Source organism: Megalobrama amblycephala, linkage group LG6 (assembly GCF_018812025.1).
Source record: "Megalobrama amblycephala isolate DHTTF-2021 linkage group LG6, ASM1881202v1, whole genome shotgun sequence".
NCBI classification, from domain to species: Eukaryota; Metazoa; Chordata; class Actinopteri; order Cypriniformes; family Xenocyprididae; genus Megalobrama; species Megalobrama amblycephala.
The window spans coordinates 12,350,035-12,371,728 of NC_063049.1; the positions used below are offsets into that span (position 1 = coordinate 12,350,035).

The 21,694-nt window shown below is 35.8% G+C and overlaps 1 protein-coding gene across 2 annotated transcripts in view; it reads left to right on the top strand.

Moving 5' to 3' along the window:
* The window catches only part of epha3 (eph receptor A3), a 131,693-nt gene extending 112,540 nt beyond the window's left edge, over nucleotides 1–19,153 (top strand). The window contains exons 16-18 of one of the 2 annotated variants that reach the window (XM_048192947.1): nucleotides 7,153–7,308; nucleotides 13,262–13,354; nucleotides 15,390–19,153. In XM_048192947.1, the coding sequence (XP_048048904.1) occupies nucleotides 7,153–7,308; nucleotides 13,262–13,337 (232 nt within the window). In that variant the 3' untranslated portion in view covers nucleotides 13,338–13,354; nucleotides 15,390–19,153. The remainder of the gene's footprint in view (nucleotides 1–7,152; nucleotides 7,309–13,261; nucleotides 13,355–15,389) is intronic. The other variant, XM_048192946.1, reaches the window with a different exon arrangement.
* The last annotated feature ends 2,541 nt before the right edge of the window (nucleotides 19,154–21,694 follow it).

Sequence of the window (21,694 nt, forward strand, 5' to 3'; positions counted from 1 at the left end):
CAGGGAGTTTGCATGTAATTTTGCTGATTGGCTTTTAACATGGCTGATCAGGGACCGGCATTGGGCCCAGGTGATTTATGGCTCTCTGAGCAAAACACACTCTGAGGTTCCGCTGCCGCCGGCCTGCAGCCACAGCTGCGTCCAAGCCCTTGCACCTCATTTATCTACATGCCCTGCATGCTAATGGGGCAGCACTCCTGCTATTCTCATAGATGGGCCCTAGACGTAAAGCCGGAAAGATGGCGTGCAGATGCTCGGAAGTAAAATGTCGGCACTCTTAGGACAAGAGTAGGTGCACAATCTCAGAGCCTCTTCACAGCAAGAGATGCATTTTTGTCCGTGACGAAGCTACCCAGATGTTTCTCCATGAGGAACATCCTCCCTCCTTTCCTATCCCAAGAGAACTTTAAAAACATGATACTAAGCAGCCTCGGTTATTTAGAGGTCACTACACCAGAGGGGAGAGAGGAAAGCAAAAGAAAAGAGGGGGAACCAGCAGAGAGCCCGAGTGTTTACCCCTCTCCTTCCTCACCCTCTGGCCTGTTGTGCTCCTGTCGAATGACGGCTCAGATCTCTGACGCCAGCAGCTGATGCGGTCAAACGCAGTGTGTATACACCAGAGTTTATGCTATTACTTCTATAGCTAACAACAAGGATTTTTCTCCTCGTCAGCTGCTTGTTTCTTTTTCACCTTGTAAGTTTTGGTAAGAATTTAGCTAAACATCACAACAAACAACAGAGGACTCTCTGTTTGTTATCAGTATGGTGCTTCTGAGATTCAAGTCAGTGTTTTCACAAGATCATATTATCAAATACCGACTTTCTTCCACCATGTTGGCCATTATGATTAAGGATTATTTATCATATTAATGCAGTAGGCCTACATGCACATATACTTTAGGTAGTCCTGTCAATGCATTAATATATCAATTGTATTAATATGTTCCCACAGTTAACATGTTAGTGAATGTGTCAGTTCCTTTTTAATGAAAGAAAACTATAGGCCCACTGATACAGTAATCAGGTTCTGCAATTTGTGTGGGTGACACAACACAAGCATAAATTTGCTATAAATGTGAAACACAATGCATATCTTCAGTAGTTCAATAATAAAACATTTTTTTTCCCCACGCATTATGTACATAATTGGCTTTGCTTATTTCCAGTCAAGCTCTGAGGGTTCTGTAATACTTGTTAATACATGTTAATACATGTCAACTTATTCTACTAACCATAGGTCTGACCTTACCAACCTAAATAATACTCTAATGAGAGTTAGTTGACATATAGTTGCAATGTTACTTAGAGCTAGTAGAATGTTAAAATAAAATGTAACATTTTTGGCAGCTGCTGTACCTTAAAGGCTGTATTTACATTACATGGTTCAAGTGACCTAAATCTGTTTTTTTTTTCCTCCCATGTGGCACAGATTGGATATGATCCATGAACGTGTAAGCAGGAAAAAATCACATGTATTCCGCTTTTTCTCAGATCGGTTTCAGGCCTCATTCATATGTGGAAATAAATCTGATATGAATCAGATTTATTTCCACATATGCATTTGCGTCTTCCATTTAAGCAGACAGATAGGATATTTCCATCAATGAGAGTCGTACTTCATTGAAAGAGCGATGGTGGCGAATGACGTCAACTCAGGTGGACACCAACCGGAATCACATAACTATTTTCAATGCCCAGGCTGCAATTTAGGCTTTCCTCTTTTTTTCTGCTTTAAGAGACCAAAGTTTTGCTGACCTAACTAATGTTAGCGAAGATTAGTAAATACAGCTCATGGTTAGTTCATGTTAGTTAATACATTATAACTAATGGTTAACTAATGAACCTTATTGTAAAGAGTTACCTATATTACTCATTTACGCTGAGCACTGTATGTTTGTGTATGTATATACAGTACAGTCCAAAAGTTTGGAACCACTAAGATTTTTAATGTTTTTAAAAGAAGTTTCGTCTGCTCACCAAGGCTACATTTATTTAATTAAAAATACAGTAAAAAACAGTAATATTGTGAAATATTATTACAATTTAAAATAACTGTTTTCTATTTGAATATATTTCACAAAGTAATTTATTCCTGTGATGGCAAAGCTGAATTTTCAGCATCATTACTCCAGTCTTCAGTGTTACATGATCCTTCAGAAATCATTCTAATATGCTGATCTGCTGCTCAAGAAACATTTAATGTGTACAATTGTACAAAATATTTGTGAACAATATTTTTTTTCAGGATTATTTGATGAATAGAAAGTTCAAAAGAACAGTGTTTATCTGAAATCTAATCTTTTGTAACATTATAAATGTCTTTACTGCCACTTTTGATTGATTTAATGCATCCTTGCTGAATAAAAGTATTCATTTCTTTAATTTCTTTTCAAAAAAATAAAAATACAAATTCTTACTGACCCCAAACTTTTGAACGGTAGTGTATAATGCTACAGAAGCTTTGTATTTCAGATAAATGCTGTTCTTTTGAACTTTCTATTCATCAAGGAATCCTGAAAAAAAAAAAAGTACACAACTGTTTTTAACATTGAAAATAATCATAAATGTTTATTGAGCAGCAAATCAGCATATTAGAATGATTTCTGAAGGATCATGTGACACTGAAGACTGGAGTAACGATGCTGAAAATTCAGCTTTGCATCACAGGAATAAATTACTTTGTCAAATATATTTAAATAGTACACAGTTATTTTAAATTGTAATAATATTTCACAATATTACTGTTTTTTACTGTATTTTTAATTAAATAAATGTAGCCTTGGTGAGCAGACGAAACTTCTTTTAAAAACATTAAAAATCTTAGTGGTTCCAAACTTTTAGACTGTACTGTGTATATATATATATATATATATATATATATATATATATATATATATATATATATATATATATATTATTAGTTATATTAGCAAAAATCTAACCTTTCATTGAAGGAAAATATTGAAAGTGGGGGGAAAATCACATTATGAAATAAATGTTTTTCTCCAAAACACGTTGGCCACAATTATTGGCACCTTTTAATTCAATTCTTTTTGCAACCTCCTTTTGCCAAGATAACACCTCTGAGTTTTCTCCTATAATGCCTGATGAGTTTGGAGAACACCTATCAAGAAATCAGAGACTATTCCTTCATGCAAAATCTCTCCAGATCCTTCAGATTCCCAGCTCCATGTTGGTGCTTCTTCTCTTCAGTTCACTCCACTCATTTTCTTTAGGGTTCAGGTCAGGGGACTGGGACGGTCATGGTAGAAGCTTCATTTTGTGCTCAGTGACACATTTCCGTTTGTTTTAGATCATTGTCCCGATGGAAGATCCAGTCACGGCCCATTATAAGATTTCTAGCAGAAGCAGTCAAGTTTTGATTTTTATCTGTTGGTATTTGATAGAATCCATGATACCATATATCTGAACAAGATGTCCAGGACCTCCAGCAGAAAAACAGGCCCACAACTTTAAAGATACAGCAGTATATTTAACCGTGGGCATGGGGTACTTATTATCCACGTGTACACCAAACCCATCTGGTGGGTTTGCTGCCAAAAAGCTCTTTTTTAGTTTCATCTGACCGTAGAAGCCGGTCCCATTTGAAGTTCCAGTCTTGTCTGACAACTGAAATTTGCTGGAGATTGTTTCTGGATGAGAGTAGAGGATTTTTCTTAAAACCCTCCTGAAGAACTTGAGTGGTTTTGTAGGTGCTGTTTGATCATATTTTTTTTAGGCTTTCTGAGACTCAAGACTCAACTAATCTCTGCAATTCTCCAGCTGTGATCCTTGGAGAGTCTTTGGCCACTCAAACTTTCCTCCTCACTGTGCATTAGGATGATTTAGACACACGTCCTCTTCCAGGCAGATTTGTAACATCTTTAGTTGATTGGAACTTCTGAATTATTGCCCTGATGGTGGAAATGGGGATTTTCAATGCTTTAGTTATTTTCTTACACACTCAACAATCTTTTGCTGCACATCAGAACTATATTCTTTGGTTTTACTCATTGTGATGAATGATTAAGGAAATTTGGCCTTTGTGTTTCCTTATGTTTATACTCCTGTGGAACAGGAAGTCATGGCTGGACAATTTCATGCTCCTAGTCACCCTGATGTGCTAAAAAATGTAAATATGAATGGGAATATACTTCAGAGATATTTTACTCCTAAAAAATTCTAGGGGTGCCAATAATTGTGGCCAACATGTTTTGGAGAAAAACATTTATTTCATAATGTGATTTTTCACTTTCAATTATTTTCCTTCAATGAAAGGTTAGATTTTTGCTAATTTTATGAATTAAAGATCAAAAGGATAAACATTGCAGATTTATTTTTAGAGTCATCTTTGATCATATTTATCAAGGGTACCAACAATTTTGTCCATGACTATATATACATATATATGTCAGCAGTGGCACCACATGGAAGAGAAATGTCACAAGACCTGAGAAAGAAAATAATTTCTTTACACCAGAAAGGTGAAGGCTACAAGAAGATCAGCAAAGCTTCACTTATCAGTCAGAATACTGTAGCAAAAGTGGTACAAAAATTTTATGGAACTGCAACCATCTCACAGAGACGTCCAAGTCGTCCACAGAAGTTAACCCCTCGACAGGAGTGTCTTCTGATGAGAAGAGTTGAAGAAAATTGGCATGCAAGTTCATTGCAGTTATCTAAAGAAGTAGAAAGCCAAACTGGGGTGATTATTTCCCGTGACACAATACGGCGTACACTGCAGAGGAATGGCATGCATGAGTGTGGTCCACGAAAGAAGCCTCTCCTAAAGCCCAGGCACAAAAAAGCCCGCCTAGAGTTTGCCAGGGCCCATGCTGACAAAGATGAAGACTACTGGAACTCTATACTCTGGAGTGATGAGACCAAGATAAATGTTTTTGGAACTGATGGCTTCAAAACTGTATGGTGTCACAAAGGTGAGGAATACAAAGAAAAATGCATGGTGCCTACAGTGAAACATGGTGGTGGCAGTGTCCTTATGTGGGGCTGCATGAGTGCTGCTGGTGTCGGGGAGCTGTGAACACCTATGGGGAATTCTGAAGAGACAAGTTGAGCATCACTCTCCATCCAGCATCCAGTCTCTAAAAGAGGTCATTCTTGAAGAATGGAAAAAGATAGATGTTGCAAAATGTATCCAACTTGTTCATTCCATGCCTAGAAGACTTGGTGCCGTCATTAAAAATCATGGAGGCCATACAAAATACTAAATGTAGTAGTTTTTGTTGTAGGGTGTACTCATTTTTGCATCACCCTAATTTGAGTAAAACTGAAAAATGTGTAATCTAGGTTATATTATTAACCATACTTTCATGTTATAAGTTAAACAGATGTTATATTAAACTTAGTCTTGTCAACATTTCGAAAATTGTTTTTGTGTTCTCTGAGATATTGTTTAAAATGTTACTTTTCAAAGGGGGTGTACTCATTTATGCTGAGCACTGTATATAATATATACTGTATAAAAGCTGGTCATCAAAAAAAAAAAAAAAAAAAAAACTGATATAGTTAACATTTCAGAATTGGGCATCGAGACCTTCAGTGTAAATGGGGCCTAAGACTATTTAGTCTTGTAAACACCCTCTTTGCATGTAAAACTAGATACAGCACTGTTGTGCACATAAATACAAGCTGCATGTTTGATGTTGAGTCCAATGTAATCTTCGCTGTCACATCCTTAAATAACAGCCTTTTTACAAAGTTGAATCACACTGAGACAGGTTCATAAAACAATCAGCACACATAAATGCACTTCTCAAACTGTGAAGGTCAGACTAAAATCATCTGAGATATTCTTAAAAATAAACTTCAGCCACTCTTTCCTGACATTAGGAAATGATTTCTAAAGATCCTCAGCACATCAGTGCAGTACTTGCAGACAGCTCTATTCAATGAGCTGTGTCAGCACTTACTGATCCCCTTTGCCAAGTAACTTGGATCCATTCAGCATTCTTTTCCAGTCAACTCAGCGTACATTATTCTTTTATTTTCATCACACAGTAATGGAACACTGGGAACATGTGGATCTGAGTGGTCTTCCTGGTATTCCAATTTGTTTATTTACATGACTATAAACATTAGTCCCCACAGGGATTGTGATCTCCTTTCTGTCTGTTCCCCTGGTACAGATCAGGTGCTCTTGGCCCTGAATTGTGGGTTTCAGATGCTTTGACATGACATACGTTTTTAGAGTCTCACCCGAATTAACAAAGACAAGAACATTTTTATGCACTGAATTTAATTCAGTTGTTTGTTTGTTTTTAATTAACATATTTGAAATTATTTATACAAATATTTTTTCCTCACTTTCACAATGTGATCTAGAATTGTTTTCATAATAGTCTGTTTACATTATAAAATGTCCATTCAGTATTTGTCGGATTACATATAAAAATGTGCATACTGTTTATGCTAGTAACGTGAAAAGTAATGTTTGTTTGAGAATCTAATTATATGCAATAATACATACATATTCTCGTATATATGTATACATAATACATATTCTCGTGTATAGGTTTATAAAGGTTTTGGTTAATGAATTAGCCTTTTACCCAATAAACAATGGAAACAAGCATTGGAATGTGAACAATGGGAAGTCATCAGAAACAGAGATGTCTGTGTATTCGAATAAACATTCCTAAATGTATTGGTTTCTTCCTGGGGAATGCTTGCCATAACACAGATGGAGAGAATCAGTCCCACTTCTCTGCAGGTATTTCCTTATGGAGACCCTGAAGGCAGAGCTTGCATATCGGATTTGAAGGCCTTTGTGTTGTTGTTGTTGTACCCTCTGCTTGCACTTTTATAAGCTTGTTTTCTCCATAAATGACATTTGTCAAACGTGATGGGAATTGCAGACGACCACAACTTCAGTGTTGTATTTTTTCAGAGTCAGCAAGTTAGAGGAACAGTCATAGGGTGTGTTCTCATAAAAAGTTGTTGTGCATCAGGACTGCCAATGAATGTTACTTGGTCTTCGTTAGGGTGAAGTTTGTAATTTCTTTTGGGCTTCTCAACCAAGTACTTTTCAGTACCATTTAGTACTGCTACTGGTGCAGAAATTAAACAGTTTATCTGTAATGTTCACAATACAACTGACAATACTTCCTCTGTGTGTTTTTCATCTCTCCCCAGACCGGTAAATCTGCTTCTGGACAGGACCAGCACTGATATCACTTCCTTTCACACGATGGGCGATTGGCTGGAGAGTGCAAGGACGTTGCCCTGTAAAGATGCGTTCAGTGGTGTTAGCTATAGCTCCTGTGATACACTGGCCAAAACATCAGCAGAGTAAGAGCCTTTCAGGTTTTTGTATTATAAAACTAAAATCTGCACTATACCAGTCAAAAGTTTGGACTAATTTTGTTTTGTTTTTTTGGTTATTTTATGGTTATGATTATGAAGGCTACATTTATTTTCAAAATGTAAATATAAAATGTAATTGTGATGGTAAAGCTCCAGTCTTCAGTGTCACATGATCCTTCAGAAACCATTCTAATATGCTGATTTGGTGCTTAATTATTATCAGTTATTATTGGTACTTAATTTTTAAAAATTGTTCTTATTATTATCAATGTTGAAACTTACCCCAAACTTACGTATATCATGGTTTCCACAAAGATATTAAGTGGCAAATACCTTTCAACGTTGATAATAATAAGAAATGCTTCTTAAACACCAAGTCAGAATTTTAGAATAATTTCTAAAGGATCATGTGACACTAAAGGAATGTCAGCTGAAAGTTCAGCTTTTCCATCACAGGAATGGACTATATTTTAAAATATATTTTAGAAGAACATTTTTAATTGTAATAATATTTCACAATATTACTGCTTTTACTGTATTATTACTGAGCATAAGAGACTAAAACATTGAAAATCTTACAAACCAGAAACTCTTGACTGGTGGTTTTCTGTATATGTATAAACAATCATAAGTACAAACATACTTTTGTTTATATTGTGTACACAGTCACCAGTTTTGAAGGAACAGTACACTCAAATATGAAAATGCTGTCATTTGCTCATGTTCTTGTTGTTCCAACTCATATGATTCTCTTTGAAACACAAAATGGGACTTTTTTGACCATTTTGATGTGTGTAAAAGCACTTTATTTGGATGAGAGGCTAAATAATGTAATGGGTGCCCTTTTCTTCTATTACTGATGAGTTTTTTTTGTAGCATTCTGTATTTTTGAGTCCAAGGCAACAGACAAGAGATATAATTTAGGATTATTACCATAAAACAGCCTAAAACTGATGCAGAAGACAGTGACAAATTTATTTACAGATCAGTTTCCAGTAAATGAATCCCAGCTTTGGTTAATCCATTAAAGATGGCCATTACATTTGTTATTAATCTCCAATGACAGTGCTTTTGTAATGTTTTTCCCCCCATTATAATCCAATAAATGCAAAAAAAAAAGAAAGAAAAAAACACCTCTTGCCAAAAGTAAAAGTGCTGCCCTCCCATAATCCCCAGTATTGGATGCTCTCAGCTGAGTCAAACAAAATTCTAATAATAAAGACCCTATTCTGCTCCACGATGTAGATCTGCTTTTATGGGAAATGCTTTGTAGATGTTGATTAGGAACCTTGCCTAGCCTGGTTAGCATCTCCTGAGACCACTTTTCGATTCAAATGACGAGGCATTTGACAATGTAAATAATTTGACATTCAGAACTTCAAAATGATCAAAGGCCCGGTCTCGGAACAGTGGCAGTACTGTGCTGCATGGTACCCTCAGGACTAAACATCTAAACACCGAGCAGTCTGTAATTAAGTTTGCTTGTCTTTATATTTTGTTCAGATGTCAGCGTAAATAATCACATGCAAATAGCAGCCCTCATCCATGACCTAGATTGGGTTATTTAATATGCAGTTTGTCTCTCCAGTTTGTTTGGCCTTCTGTAGTGAGGGGACACCACCACTCTTTGGCTGACCACAGAATCGTGTGTTTATAATTTTTGTGAATTTTAAAATCGAATGCATTCATTTATATGTCTGAACTGCTGAAAAGACCAGGATCACCATTAACATCAGTTTACAGACTAGGTTTAAGGCTTAAGCCTAGTCCCAGACTAAAATGCATGTTTGAGCTGTTTTAACTGAAAGCAACTTGCACTGACATACAGTACCGTGCAAAAGTCTTAGGCATGTCAGTATTTTCACCCCCCAAGGTTTTAAGCCAGTTATTTATATCTTTTGCTGTAGTGTGTCAATAGGAAATATCCTTTCACATTTCCAAACATTCATTTTGCCATTAATTGTAATAATCCAGTGAGATTTTTGAATACACAAGGAGTCTGACAACAGCCGGTGCTCCACACAGTGATCTGATCTCACCATCATCGAATCCGTCTGTGATTACATGAAGAAACAGATGAAACTGAGACAAACTAAATCCAGGAGAACTGTGGCCGTGTCTCTAAGATGCTTGAAGAAACCTGCCTGATACAGTACTGTGAAGAGTTTTAGGCACTTGTGTAAAAATGCATTTAAAACAGCTCTTGTCCAGGTACACTTGTGCATCATTTTTCAGGTAGCTTTGGAGGCAGGTTTCTTAAAATCTCTTGGAGACACGGCCACAGTTCTTCTGCATGTGGTTTGTCTCAGTTTCATATGTTTCTTCATGTAATCACAGATGGATTTGATGATGCTGAGCTCTGATCTCCATGTGGAGCACCGGCTGTTATCAGTCTTATTGTGTATTCAAAAATCTCACTGGATTATTACAATTAATGGCAAAATGAATGTTTGGAAATGTGAACGGATATTTCCTATTGACACACTACAGCAAAAGATATAAATAACTGGCTTAAAACCTTTTTTGGGGGTGAAAATACTGACGTGCCTAAGACTTTTGCACAGTACTGTATCTTAAAATTTGTCAGTGCCTCTGTTTTGTCTCAAGATGCAGATCAGTAATGTTTAAAAAAGGCACGTTTATAAAAGCTACTTAAATGTCCTAATTAAACTAAGGCCTAATACTGGCTTCATTTCAACCAGGCCTTTACAGAATGTTTTGGATTCTGTAAACTGCACTAACCTTCTGCTGCCTCACTAGCTTGACCAGCAAAACCACCAACCAGCTTCACCAGTGAGACTATGCAAGATCAATCAGCTTCACTAAGTTTGCTAATAAACAACAACCAGTACCATAGACAAAACTACACCAGAATAAACCATTACTAACCAGGCTAAAAGCTGCACCAAATTAGGTAACACTGTTTAGAAGACTGTCTGCTTAATATCTGCTAACACTTTTTATTTTGATGGTTCCCTAACGGACATTCTACTGACTATACAGTAAGTAACTTTGCAAGTACATGTCAATTTATTAAACAAACCCCAACCATAACCCTAGCTTAACAGTCTACTAATGAGAGTTTTGACATGTGGTTTCAAATTAATGAGAGTTAGTTGATAGGTTATGTAGTTGCAAAGTTACTTATTTAGTAGAATGCCTAAAGTGGACTATCGAAATAAAGTGTATCCCTAGTTAAGTATTAGCAAAATCCCTTTAAGACAAGTTATTTTACACGGCGGGCATCTTTGAAATGCCTCTCGGGCATGCAAGTGCAACTCCTATCTCTTTGAATGGGGAAACATCAAATTCTCCAGAGCTGTTTGCCAAGCTTTTGATTAAATTTAAAATTTGTAATCACCAATGAAATCTGACAACAACTGTCTCAAATTTTTTTTCCAAACACTCGAATCATGTCAAAAAACTGTATTTTTTTAGGCTGGATCAAGCTAATGCGCATGCACAGACCTAAATGCACGTCTCTTGTGCCTCATTTCGGAGGCATGCGTCTGACTGTTTCTATAGAAACTGGTGCTTCTAACGGCCGCTGCAGTGACGCGATGAATTTACCAGTCGGCAAACGGCTCTTATTTAGAAGGCTTATTCCGCCATGTTGCGCGTTGCACTTTCTCCTATTAAAAACAATACGAGTGACACGTCTTGTGTTATTTTATAGTCTTTGGTATTAGGCAGCATGAACAATGTCAGTATCAAACCAGCATTAAACAACATAACCCAGCAACAAAGTAAAATCACACCAACATTACTACCATCCATCAGTACTAATCAGCTACAAGTCAGCACTAACAAGTACAAAAACCACAAAATGAGCAAAAAGTCAACATAGACCAGCTCTACATTGGCATGGGGATTTATATTGGTCTTTTCAGCAGAATGTTTAAAGAGTGCACCAACTTGAGAGTTCTAGACAAATTTGTGATCATAAAGATAATAAAATAAAATGCTTCATAAAATTGTTCAAACTTAAATAAGCCATGAAAACTACTGCAGTGTAATGGATCTGCCAGAAACACAAAGAATCACAAGAGATAGATCATTATTGATGATTTATTCACTTATCACTTTATCTTGGTTGTGTGCCTCTGGTTTTTGTTGTTGATGAAGTGTAGTTAGTTTACCAGATGTTTGGCCTCTTATTACAATTTTATGTTAAATTGAACAGAATGTTATGCTTTTAATCTACCATTGAAAGTTTCACCTTATTCAGCACACACAAGTCACATTAGACTGTAGACAACTATGAATTTATGTGGCAAGCAGCATTCAATGGTTATACCTTCTTGTGTTTTTGTTTGAAAAATGGTAGTTAATAGTGACACTTTTTCATATATAGTAAATAAGGTGTAAATTGTTATTTAAAACAAAGTTCCACCGAGGGATCATTTACATAAAATACAAGTGTGCTATTAGTATTCTTAAAAAGAGAGAGAGAGAGTATACTTTTAGTTTGCTTTTGATAAACTTATCAGAGATACAAAAAAACTATACTTAAGTAAACTTGGCTTATACTGACAAATACATGGAAAAGTTTGGCCAATACTTGTACTTAATTTTTTGATCGAGATATACTTAATAGAATTTAATATTCTAAATATTCTTGGCTAGTGTTATAAAATATAAATGTGTTAATGCTAGTTCTGTTTACTATGGAAGCCTGTTTCCGCGATGGAATAAAACAATTTAAAAGAAAATTGCGTCTTTTTATCTCACAATTCAGACTTTTTTCCTCACAATTGCTAGTTTATGTCTCATAATTATGACATTTTTCTCAGAACTGTGGGATATAAACGCTATTGCGAGTTACAGAGTCCAGTTCTGAGGAAAAGATAAAAGATTTTTTTCTCAGAATTGCGAGTTTATATGTCAATTCTGACTTTATAACTCGCAATTGCATGTTATAAAGTCAGAAAAGCAAGTTTTGCAAGTTTGTATCTCACAATTCCGACTTTATAACGCACAATTGCAACTTTATAACTCACAATTGCGCGTTTATGTCTGGTAATTCTGAGGGGGGAAAAAGTCTGAGATAAAAATGACCTTTTTATTCAGTAGTGGAAACAAGCTTCCAAAAGTTTACTCCTTAGAGTGGTCTATTAAATACATCTTTTAGGTTGTACTCCACCATATTTTACATATATGATAAACTTACATGATCAATTTTATAGTTACAAATCAGAAAACCCACACAGAAACAGATAATTTAACTGACAGTTCTTCTAAAGTGTGTGTAAACTATATGTATGGTGTTAAGTTTACTTAAAGAAAACTTACAAGTATACTTTCAGTATAAAATCTACTAAGAGTGTACTTCAAAGTGTACTTTCATAAATTAAAAAAGTGTGCTAGAAGTGTATAGCTAGTAAACATTGTATGGATTCAATTATAGTTCAACATTTAAGTTGCAATAAAAAAGAAAACAAAGTCTACTACTATGTTTAATAGCACTTAAATGTTTAATTTTATAAACTAAAAAGTGGACCAATTTAGTCCCAATAAGTATTGAAAAAGTACACTTACAAATATATGTAGTGCATTGATTCTAGTGTATTTACTACGTAAAGCAAACTTGGAAATTGTACTCAAACTTTACTTAAAGTTACTTAACTTAAAGCATACTTCTTTTTTGTAATGGATGCTTTAAAATGAAAATGACTTGATTCCTTCAGCAGTAAAGATGTTTTACAGCTGTAAAATGGTATAACAGTAACTCCTTGATTTCAGCTGTTTCAGTCTGATCACAGTGTATCTTATTTTGCACTACAGATGACAGATTAGTTAAAGTTTTGTCACACAGAAATGTTGCAGGCCTGTCTTGATTGACACTGTGAGCATTTGTTTGGCTGATGTCAGTGCATTAGCAGTGCATTGACGATAAACAGCCTGTGTCAGTCGATCTAAAGCTTTATTTTGCCCATAGAATCTGTCTGACTGAAGTCAGACCAGCAGCCACTTGCCCTGAGTGGGAGCCGTCCATGGGAATTACAACACTTTAAAGCGTATAGACTGGATGGTGGGTTTCGATCATAGCTTATCTATTGCTGGCTGCTCCCTCAAGCTTTTGCTTGCACTCAAGTCCATTTCGGGACTAAATCGACGCTGCACTTTGTAGAAGTGTTTCTAACAGAACTCATGCCTGAGGTGTGCATAGCCTAACCTAGGTTGTAACATAAACTTGCTTGCACTAATATGCTATAATGATATTCACTGCACAGCTTTTGCATCCCCTGATCTGACAATACTAAGAATTTATTTATTTATTTATGTATGTATGTATGTATGTATGTATGTATGTTGTTGTTTTTTTTTTTTTTGCAAAAACTCCTGTTCTTGAGCTCATGAAAGTGATTGGTTTGTCATATGTTTGCAATGTGCAATCTGATCTAATGGGAAAAACGTGACTTGACATAAGTTTTTGTAAAACCTGAAATACGCTGTACAAATAGCTGCAGTTTCCAGGTGAAATGTCCATTGAGTGGAATTGTATTGTTATACAGATGAGGCTTTAATAAGGTTAACAAAAACATCACCAAATAATGTTCTAGTGACTTTAAATCAGTTAGTACCACCTACGGGAATAGATGTTTAAATTAAATGTAATTAAATGTAATTATAGAACCAAAGTTCAACCTGAGAACAGACCATTGCATCTTCCGGTGCATTTAATTCAGTAATATGTTTATGGATAGTTAGTGCAAAATTTAAAATCTCTTTCAAATTGTGCCTTCTTTGTCAATATTTTCATTGGGATGGCCCAAATAATAGTTATTTTTACACAAAATATTGTTAGTTAGTTAGTTATTATTTTTTAAAGCTACAATGTAATTCTTTGTTAGAAATTTATCACAACAGATGTCAGCCAGCTGACATATTTAAAGTAATCAAACACGCAACAACAATATTCTAAAACAATATTATTTTAACCCTTTTTTTTTTTAAGTTTGCAAGATTGAGTCCTGAACTACACTACTATTCAAAAGTGTGGGGTCAGTAAGATTTTTTTAGACAAATAAAACTTATTTTTAGCAAGGGTATATTAAATGGAAAGAAAACATTTTTAATGTTACAAAAATTCTGTTTCAAATAAATGCTGTTCTTTTGAACTTTATCAAAGAATTCTGAAAATCTGAACACTATTCATCAAATACAGTTATTGTTTTTGTATGGCTTCAGTAGGTTTGAAATATACACTATATTACAAACTGAAGCCATAATTTGTGGAACAAAATAAAAATGTAACCTTCCCCTTGTCTCATTGAGAGTAAACAGCTCTTTTAGTGGCACTTCTGGTCATTTCAGCTACAGCAGGGGTGTCCAAACTCGGCCGCTGTCCTGCAGAATTTAGCTCCAACCCCAATAAAACACACCTGAACCAGCTAATCAAAGTCTAACTTGGCATACTAGAAACTTAATGGCAGGTGTTTTGGAGCTGGTTGGAGCAAAACTCTGCAGGACAGCGGCCCTCCAGGACCGAGTCTGGACACCCCTGAACTACAGCGACTTTACCTACAGCGACGTATTTTACGTTGTGCAAAAAATGCATGTAGAGTCACGTTTTTCCTGTGACACCAGGTAGGATATGTGGGCGCAGGATGAACTCATCCATATGGTAAGTCTGGAGAGTCTATCCACGATTGTAAATAATGCAAGCTTCTGTCAGCTGTTGCATGGATCTCATTAAATGAAAAATGTCGTTCTTTTTCCCTCCGGGGTAACCCTGACAGTGCTGTTCCTTTCAAATTACGGTAGAAATAACCAACTCAGAAAATGAAGCAGCTTCTCCAATTTCTCATCACTGGAAGCTGTAAATCAGCCCTTTTTTTAAGTTATAACAAAAAGTCTGTCATGAGTCCAGAGAGCAGCTCCTCGACTTATTGTATGCGTATGGCAGCATGGTGTCCGCCTGGAATACTTTGTCCTACATGACTGACACATGCAGTCTGAGGCAGAGCGGCGCTGCGGGCTTGTCATTAATGTCACCATATGTCAAACAGTGAGAGCTTTATTTTACCCATACTCACTGTCTCTCTCTCCACTTTGACACACAGGGACTTCAAGAAAGTCGGTGTGACGATTGTTGGACCTCAGAAGAAGATCGTGAGCAGCCTAACAACACTTGAAACACACTCAAAGAATGGTCCAGTTCCTGTGTAAAATTAAAAACGAGTGATGGAAAAGAAAGATACTTATATGAGATTGATGCTGCTTTGGCTTTAACAGACCAGAAATAGACATTAAATGAAAAGAGGAAGTGGAACTAGAATTCTTGAATACATGTGCGAAGCAGAACAACCTTCCTGGAGAACGATCACGTCTTCCCGGGCACGAGGTGCAAAGACAAGGAGCGCGTCTCTCAGCGACTGACAGGTTGCCTTATCGGCGAGACACGGGAGAGGTGGATGAGCGTGGGCCTCATGTTTAGGAGTCTGCGCTCATGCTTACATGGCTCTTATAGACAAAAGCCTCCTAGAGGATGGAAGCCGGTCCGATCTGAATGGATTTAATGAAAAGCTCTTCACATGTGGCAGGGGAGCATTAAAAATCCTTCAGGAAAAACTTTGCAAAAGCATTCGTCTTCCTTTTGGAAGGTAGCACTTCAGAGAGGCAATAGTTTTGGTGGTTTTTTGCCACTTGTGGAAAAGCCCCCTTTAATTCTTCTGGAGAAAAGCAGGAGAAATACAGCTGGTTACTGTTAGAGCAATCTGGTAATGCTTGTTAGGATCTGACACATTTGGCTATATATTTGATAATAAACCATTAATCTGCACGTGCAGAGAGCCATTCTCGAGAATCAGGGATGGAGTAGAGGAGGCGTTTGGTAAACTTGCCATTTAAATGGTTTATTTGTTAATGTAGCCCATGACATATGTTTGTTTGTACCACTGTGTTCAGATGATATATGAATTCATTATCAAATAAAAACAATACACTACAAAGAAAAAAAAATGTTTACTAGAATCAGTAACAATCAATAAATCATAATGTACTGAATCATTTTTATGGATGCATCACATAAGAAAACCAGACAGAATACCATCTCAGATATGATAAGGGACATGGGCTATGTTCGAAATAAAATACTACTGTAGCTTACTACATACTGCCTGTTTAGTGGGTGAAACAAAGGATTTTGCAACAAGATTTTAAATTATAGTGTTGTCACATGACCTCATCACGCTGCTTGTTTAATGCAATGGCATCCAGTAATATGGTTCCTTTCGCATTTTTCATATATACAAATTCATATTGAAATCATGTTGACTTGATATCACTATGACTTGCTTCACCTCAGAAACTAGTACTCTTTTCAGTTGTCATCACAAATCCCTCTTATTTTTCAGCCCTTTCATTCCAATCACCTGACTGCATTTTGGCAAGTCTAATTTTTTTTTACAATCCAATCAGTTCCAGATTGATTAAACAAAGTCCCAGCCCTCATTTTTTCACATTTGGCAGCCAATCAAATAATGAGTCAAGAAAGACAATTAAATGTCACATGAATTTTCCCCCCTAAACCACTTAAAGGGATAGTTCACCCAAAATTAATATTCTGTCATCATTTAGTCAACCTCATGTTGTTCTAAACCTGTATGTCTGTATGAATCTTCTGTGGAACTATAAGATATACTGAGAATTTGTTTACTTTTTTTTTTTTTTTTTCATTGAGCGCCAAAACAGTTTAGTTACTAAAAATGTTCAAAATATCTTCTTTTGTGTTCTGCAGATGAAAGAAAGTCATACAGGTTTGGAACGACATGAGGGTGAGTAAATTGTGACAGGATTTCCGTTTTTTGGGTGAACACTCCCTTTAAATGCAAACCCCACCCCAGAGCTGATTTCACTGGTCAGCTCAATCAGGCAGTCACCTGTCAAGACATGACCCATGCTGTTGACAGGACCAGTGAAATCTGCTGGGCGGAGTTTGTGCTGAACTGGTTTAGGGAAACGAATAGTGCAAATATCACAGCTATTTCCAGCAATGCGTCACACCGGAAACGGAAGTTTAAATCGAGCGTGTTACATTGTGGGATATAGTATTTTGTGCAGTGTACTCTGTGTACAATTGTATATCTTTTGGATATTCCATGCATACAGAACATATGCATTCTGTGCACAGTACATACACTGTATACTTTAAAAATAGTAATAGTAGTATGGTAGTGTGCTATTCCGAACATACCCATTCTCTGTAGTTTCATGTAGTGAAGTTCACTTTGAGATCAGGGACCTCGTTTATAAAATATTGCGTAGAAACTGTCCTACATTTGATCGTACGATCATTTCTCAAATGTGCGTATGTGTGATTCAGAGAACGAACGTACTCACAAAAAAAAAAAAAGTGTGTACGCCTCTCTTCCAGATGTGAAGTCTATAAATCACAAATGATCATGAAATTCTGTGCAGCTGAATGGTTTCAGATCTCTGCCTTGTAAACACTACCTAATTAATTTCATTAACCAACCCGATCTCACAGCAAACTGTACATATTTTACGAGGTGGCTAATTCGTTTGACTTAGTAGGACCTCGCTTCAAAAAGCATCACCAGGAAGGACCACCCCTAACCTGCCCCTAAACCTATCTGGGGTCACTGGGGTCTATACAAAGGTGAGGCAAGTATTTTACAAGATTAGCCACCTTGTAAAATACATACGAATTGCTGTGAGGTTGCATTGCATTAACACATAAAAGAACACCAGTCAACATCCAAATCCTTCACATGAGAATGATGAGCAGCAAAAATTGCTTAGATTTCCAAATACCTGCAATACTTTGACTCTCTGTCACAAGGAAAAGTGCGTACGTCTGTTTAGAACCTGACGTGACTCTAAGCACTTTTCCACGTCAAAGACCGTTTTTATAAATATGAACGTTGGCATGGATTTTAGCACACTCTACAATCAAATTTGTGCTTATACGCACATTTTATAAATGAGGCCCCAGGACTATGAAATCTTCCAGAAGGTTAATGTAAAGGGGTATTCTGAAAGGACAGCAGCTATCTGATCATGAGCACTCAGGATTCACAGCCCTCATCTTTAAAATACAAGGTTCCTGGTCGTTTATTAATTTGAGACTGAATATTGGCATTAGGCCTAATGCACTTCTAAGTGGCTCAACAATCGCAAATCATCTGAATTATTTTCTTAAGACATCCGCATCGTAAAATCAATGGTGCACATGCCGGTCTGACCATGTACTGCACTACCTTATGAAGGAACAGTCCACTTTTCCTCTACGTCCCTTTCATTCTGCCTGTAAATGTTGCTTTACCCCTGCTGTTAGCATGTACATACAGTATGTGAACCGGACCTGTGATGATAGCAATGGTTACTCTAGAGGTACTATCATTTACCTGGCCATCCCTGTACAAATGTCTGTATGTATGTATAAAAGAATGAACAAAATATCTGTACAACCTTTACAGAATTCCATTGTATTGTATTTTATGTTATTTTGTATTGTATTTGTTTTTACATAAAGACAATTATAATGACTTATTTATTTCTTAACAACAAACCACCATACACATTGCAGATTTTTTTTTTTTTTTTTTTTTCATAGAATTCAGTAAGTTATGATATGGTTATGTTTCAACCTTATCAGTGTTTTTATATTTTACTTTGTTGAAGAAGATGTTTTGAAGAGCAATACTGTTTTGCGTCCTGTTCCCCTTCTTTAGATTGATGTGTGTGTATGTGTGTGAGTGTGTAGATGGCCTTGTCTACTAATGTAAAATGATTTGTAGTGGAAACATTTATATTTTTATAATAAACATTCTCAAAATATTTTCTAAAGAATGAATGCTAAGAAGAAAGTGTCTCGTTTGGTGCTTGTTTTGTGCACACTCACACACATGTTCCATTCCATGATTTATGGAGATATTCCATAGACATAATGATTTTTATACTGTACAAACTGTATATTCTTTCTCCTACCCCTAACCCTACCCATCACACAAAACTTTCTGGATTTTTACATTTTTAAAAAACATCACTTAGTATGATTTACAAACTGTTTTCCTCGTGGGGAGCAAAAAATGTCCCCACAACGACAAGGATTTTGGATAATGGCATCTTAGGTTTTACCTGAACCACACAGACACACACACACACTCACACTTTCTGAAAAGACTTACAAAAATTACAGACATTCAAAAATATTTGAAAAGGGCTGTAAAAAAAACTCCTTCTTGATCACTTTTATGATAAGATTTTTAATTCATTTAATTAATTGAAATTAATTTTGAACGATTTTTTAATATATGGCCTAAAGAAAAAGTAGCTGTCACTGTCTGCAGATTGTAATACACAAGAAAACCGTATGTTCTATATATTGTAACAAAAACTGTTAAATGACTTTAAAATGTCAAGAGGTGTACAGTAGTTGAAGTCTCTTATGCTCACCCAGGCTGCATTTATTTGATTAAAAATACATTAAAACACTAATATTGCAAAATGTTATTACAATTTATAATAACTTTTACATTTGAATATATTTAAAAATGTAATTTATTCCTGTGATGCAGAAAGAAAGAAATTAATACTTTTATTCAGCAAGGACACATTAAATTGTTCAAAAGTGATAGTAAAGACTTTTATAATGTTATAAAATATTTCTATTTTAAATAAATGCCGCTTTTTAACTTCTATCCGTCAAACTATCACGAAAAAAAAGTATCATGTTTTCCAGACATTTCAACAATGATAATAATAAGTACCATTGTGTAGGCTTATTTGACATTTTATACTTCTAAGAACTTTTATGGATTTTATAAGGGTTTTTCTTATTCATTATCTCAGGCACCCTTATTTATCATTGACCCTAATAACTGTTTGTCCAAGGTGGGTGGTGCATCAGCAGGTGTTCATTTACGGTCCGTGCACCACAGAGATGACCTTAATAAATCTATTAGCCACCCACTGTATAGTGCATGTGTCCAGCCCTCTGAGTGCAGAGCACCATCTAAAGAGCAGCCATGTGGGGCTCCCTGAGGCCTAGACATAATAGTGTGTTTCAGTCTTATCTGAGCCTAGCAGAATCTGTGACCCAGATCAGACTGCCTGCCAGCATTTTCCTTAACACCTGGTGAGAGGATTCACATGCATTGCCCCAAAACATAGCAGGATATTGTGCTGATATTCACACTGTTGATGAAGAGCGTGCACAAATTAATGTATTTACATTGAAAAGAAATACAAAAAAATTACAATGAAAGCATATGATGTTATTTTATTTTATTTTTTTTTTCCTCATAAGTCATTAAATTTTTTTATAAAAATTTGATTCATACAGGCCATGAATTGTTTATATATGTTTGTTTATTTATTTATTCTTGTTCCTTCCAAATATATATTAATACAAATTTTTTTTATAAAAAAAAAAAAAAAAGTATTACTTTTCACTTCTTTAGTCAATTAGTCTAAAATCACTTGTTTTAAAGGGTTTGGGGTCAAAAAGATTTTGTTTATATAAATTAATACTTTTATTCAGTAAGGTATTTATACATTAAATTGCTCAAAAGTGACAGTAAAGAGTGACAGTAAAGATGTTAACATTGCACCAAGAAAAGAGTATTTTCAATAAATGCTGTTCTTTTGAACTTTCTATTTATGAAAGAATCCTGAGAATAAAATGTGTAATGTTTCGCCAAAAAAATAATAATAATTTAGTTAATAATAAAATAGTTTTAACATACTAATAAATGTTTTTGAGCAACAAATCAGCATATTAGAATGATTTCTGAAGGATCATGTGACATTAAAGACTGGAGTAATGATGCTGAAAATTCATTACGCTTTTTACTGTATTTGTGATTAAATTAAAGGGCACCTATTATGCAAAATTCACTTTTACATGGTGTTTGACAATAAATGTGTGTTGGCAGTGTGTGAGCAAAACCACCCTAGAATGAGAAAAATCCACCCAGTGGTTTTTTTACAATCTCAATAATTCATAAGCACTGTCTCAGAACGCCCTGTTCTAAGATTGCTCTCACTGTGACGTAGAATTGCGCTAAGCCCCACCCACGTGGTTTGATTGACAGTCTGGTTTTGGCATAGACCCCGCCCTCGGTGATCTGTCAACCATCCTCCATTGTTTCAACGACAGCCGGTAATGTCTCCTAAGAAACATAAGTGTTCTGTTGTGGGATGTAATAATGAATATAGTAGTTTTCACTTACTTCCGACATCAGAGCCACTGAAAACGCAGTGGATGGATTTTATTTACGAAGGAAAGGCGCCACTCAAAATTCCAAAATACGTTTATGTTTGCGCAAATCATTTTTTGACTGACTGTTTTGAGAACGAGGGTCAATTCAAAGCAGGTCTTGCTTCAAAGTTAATCCTCAAG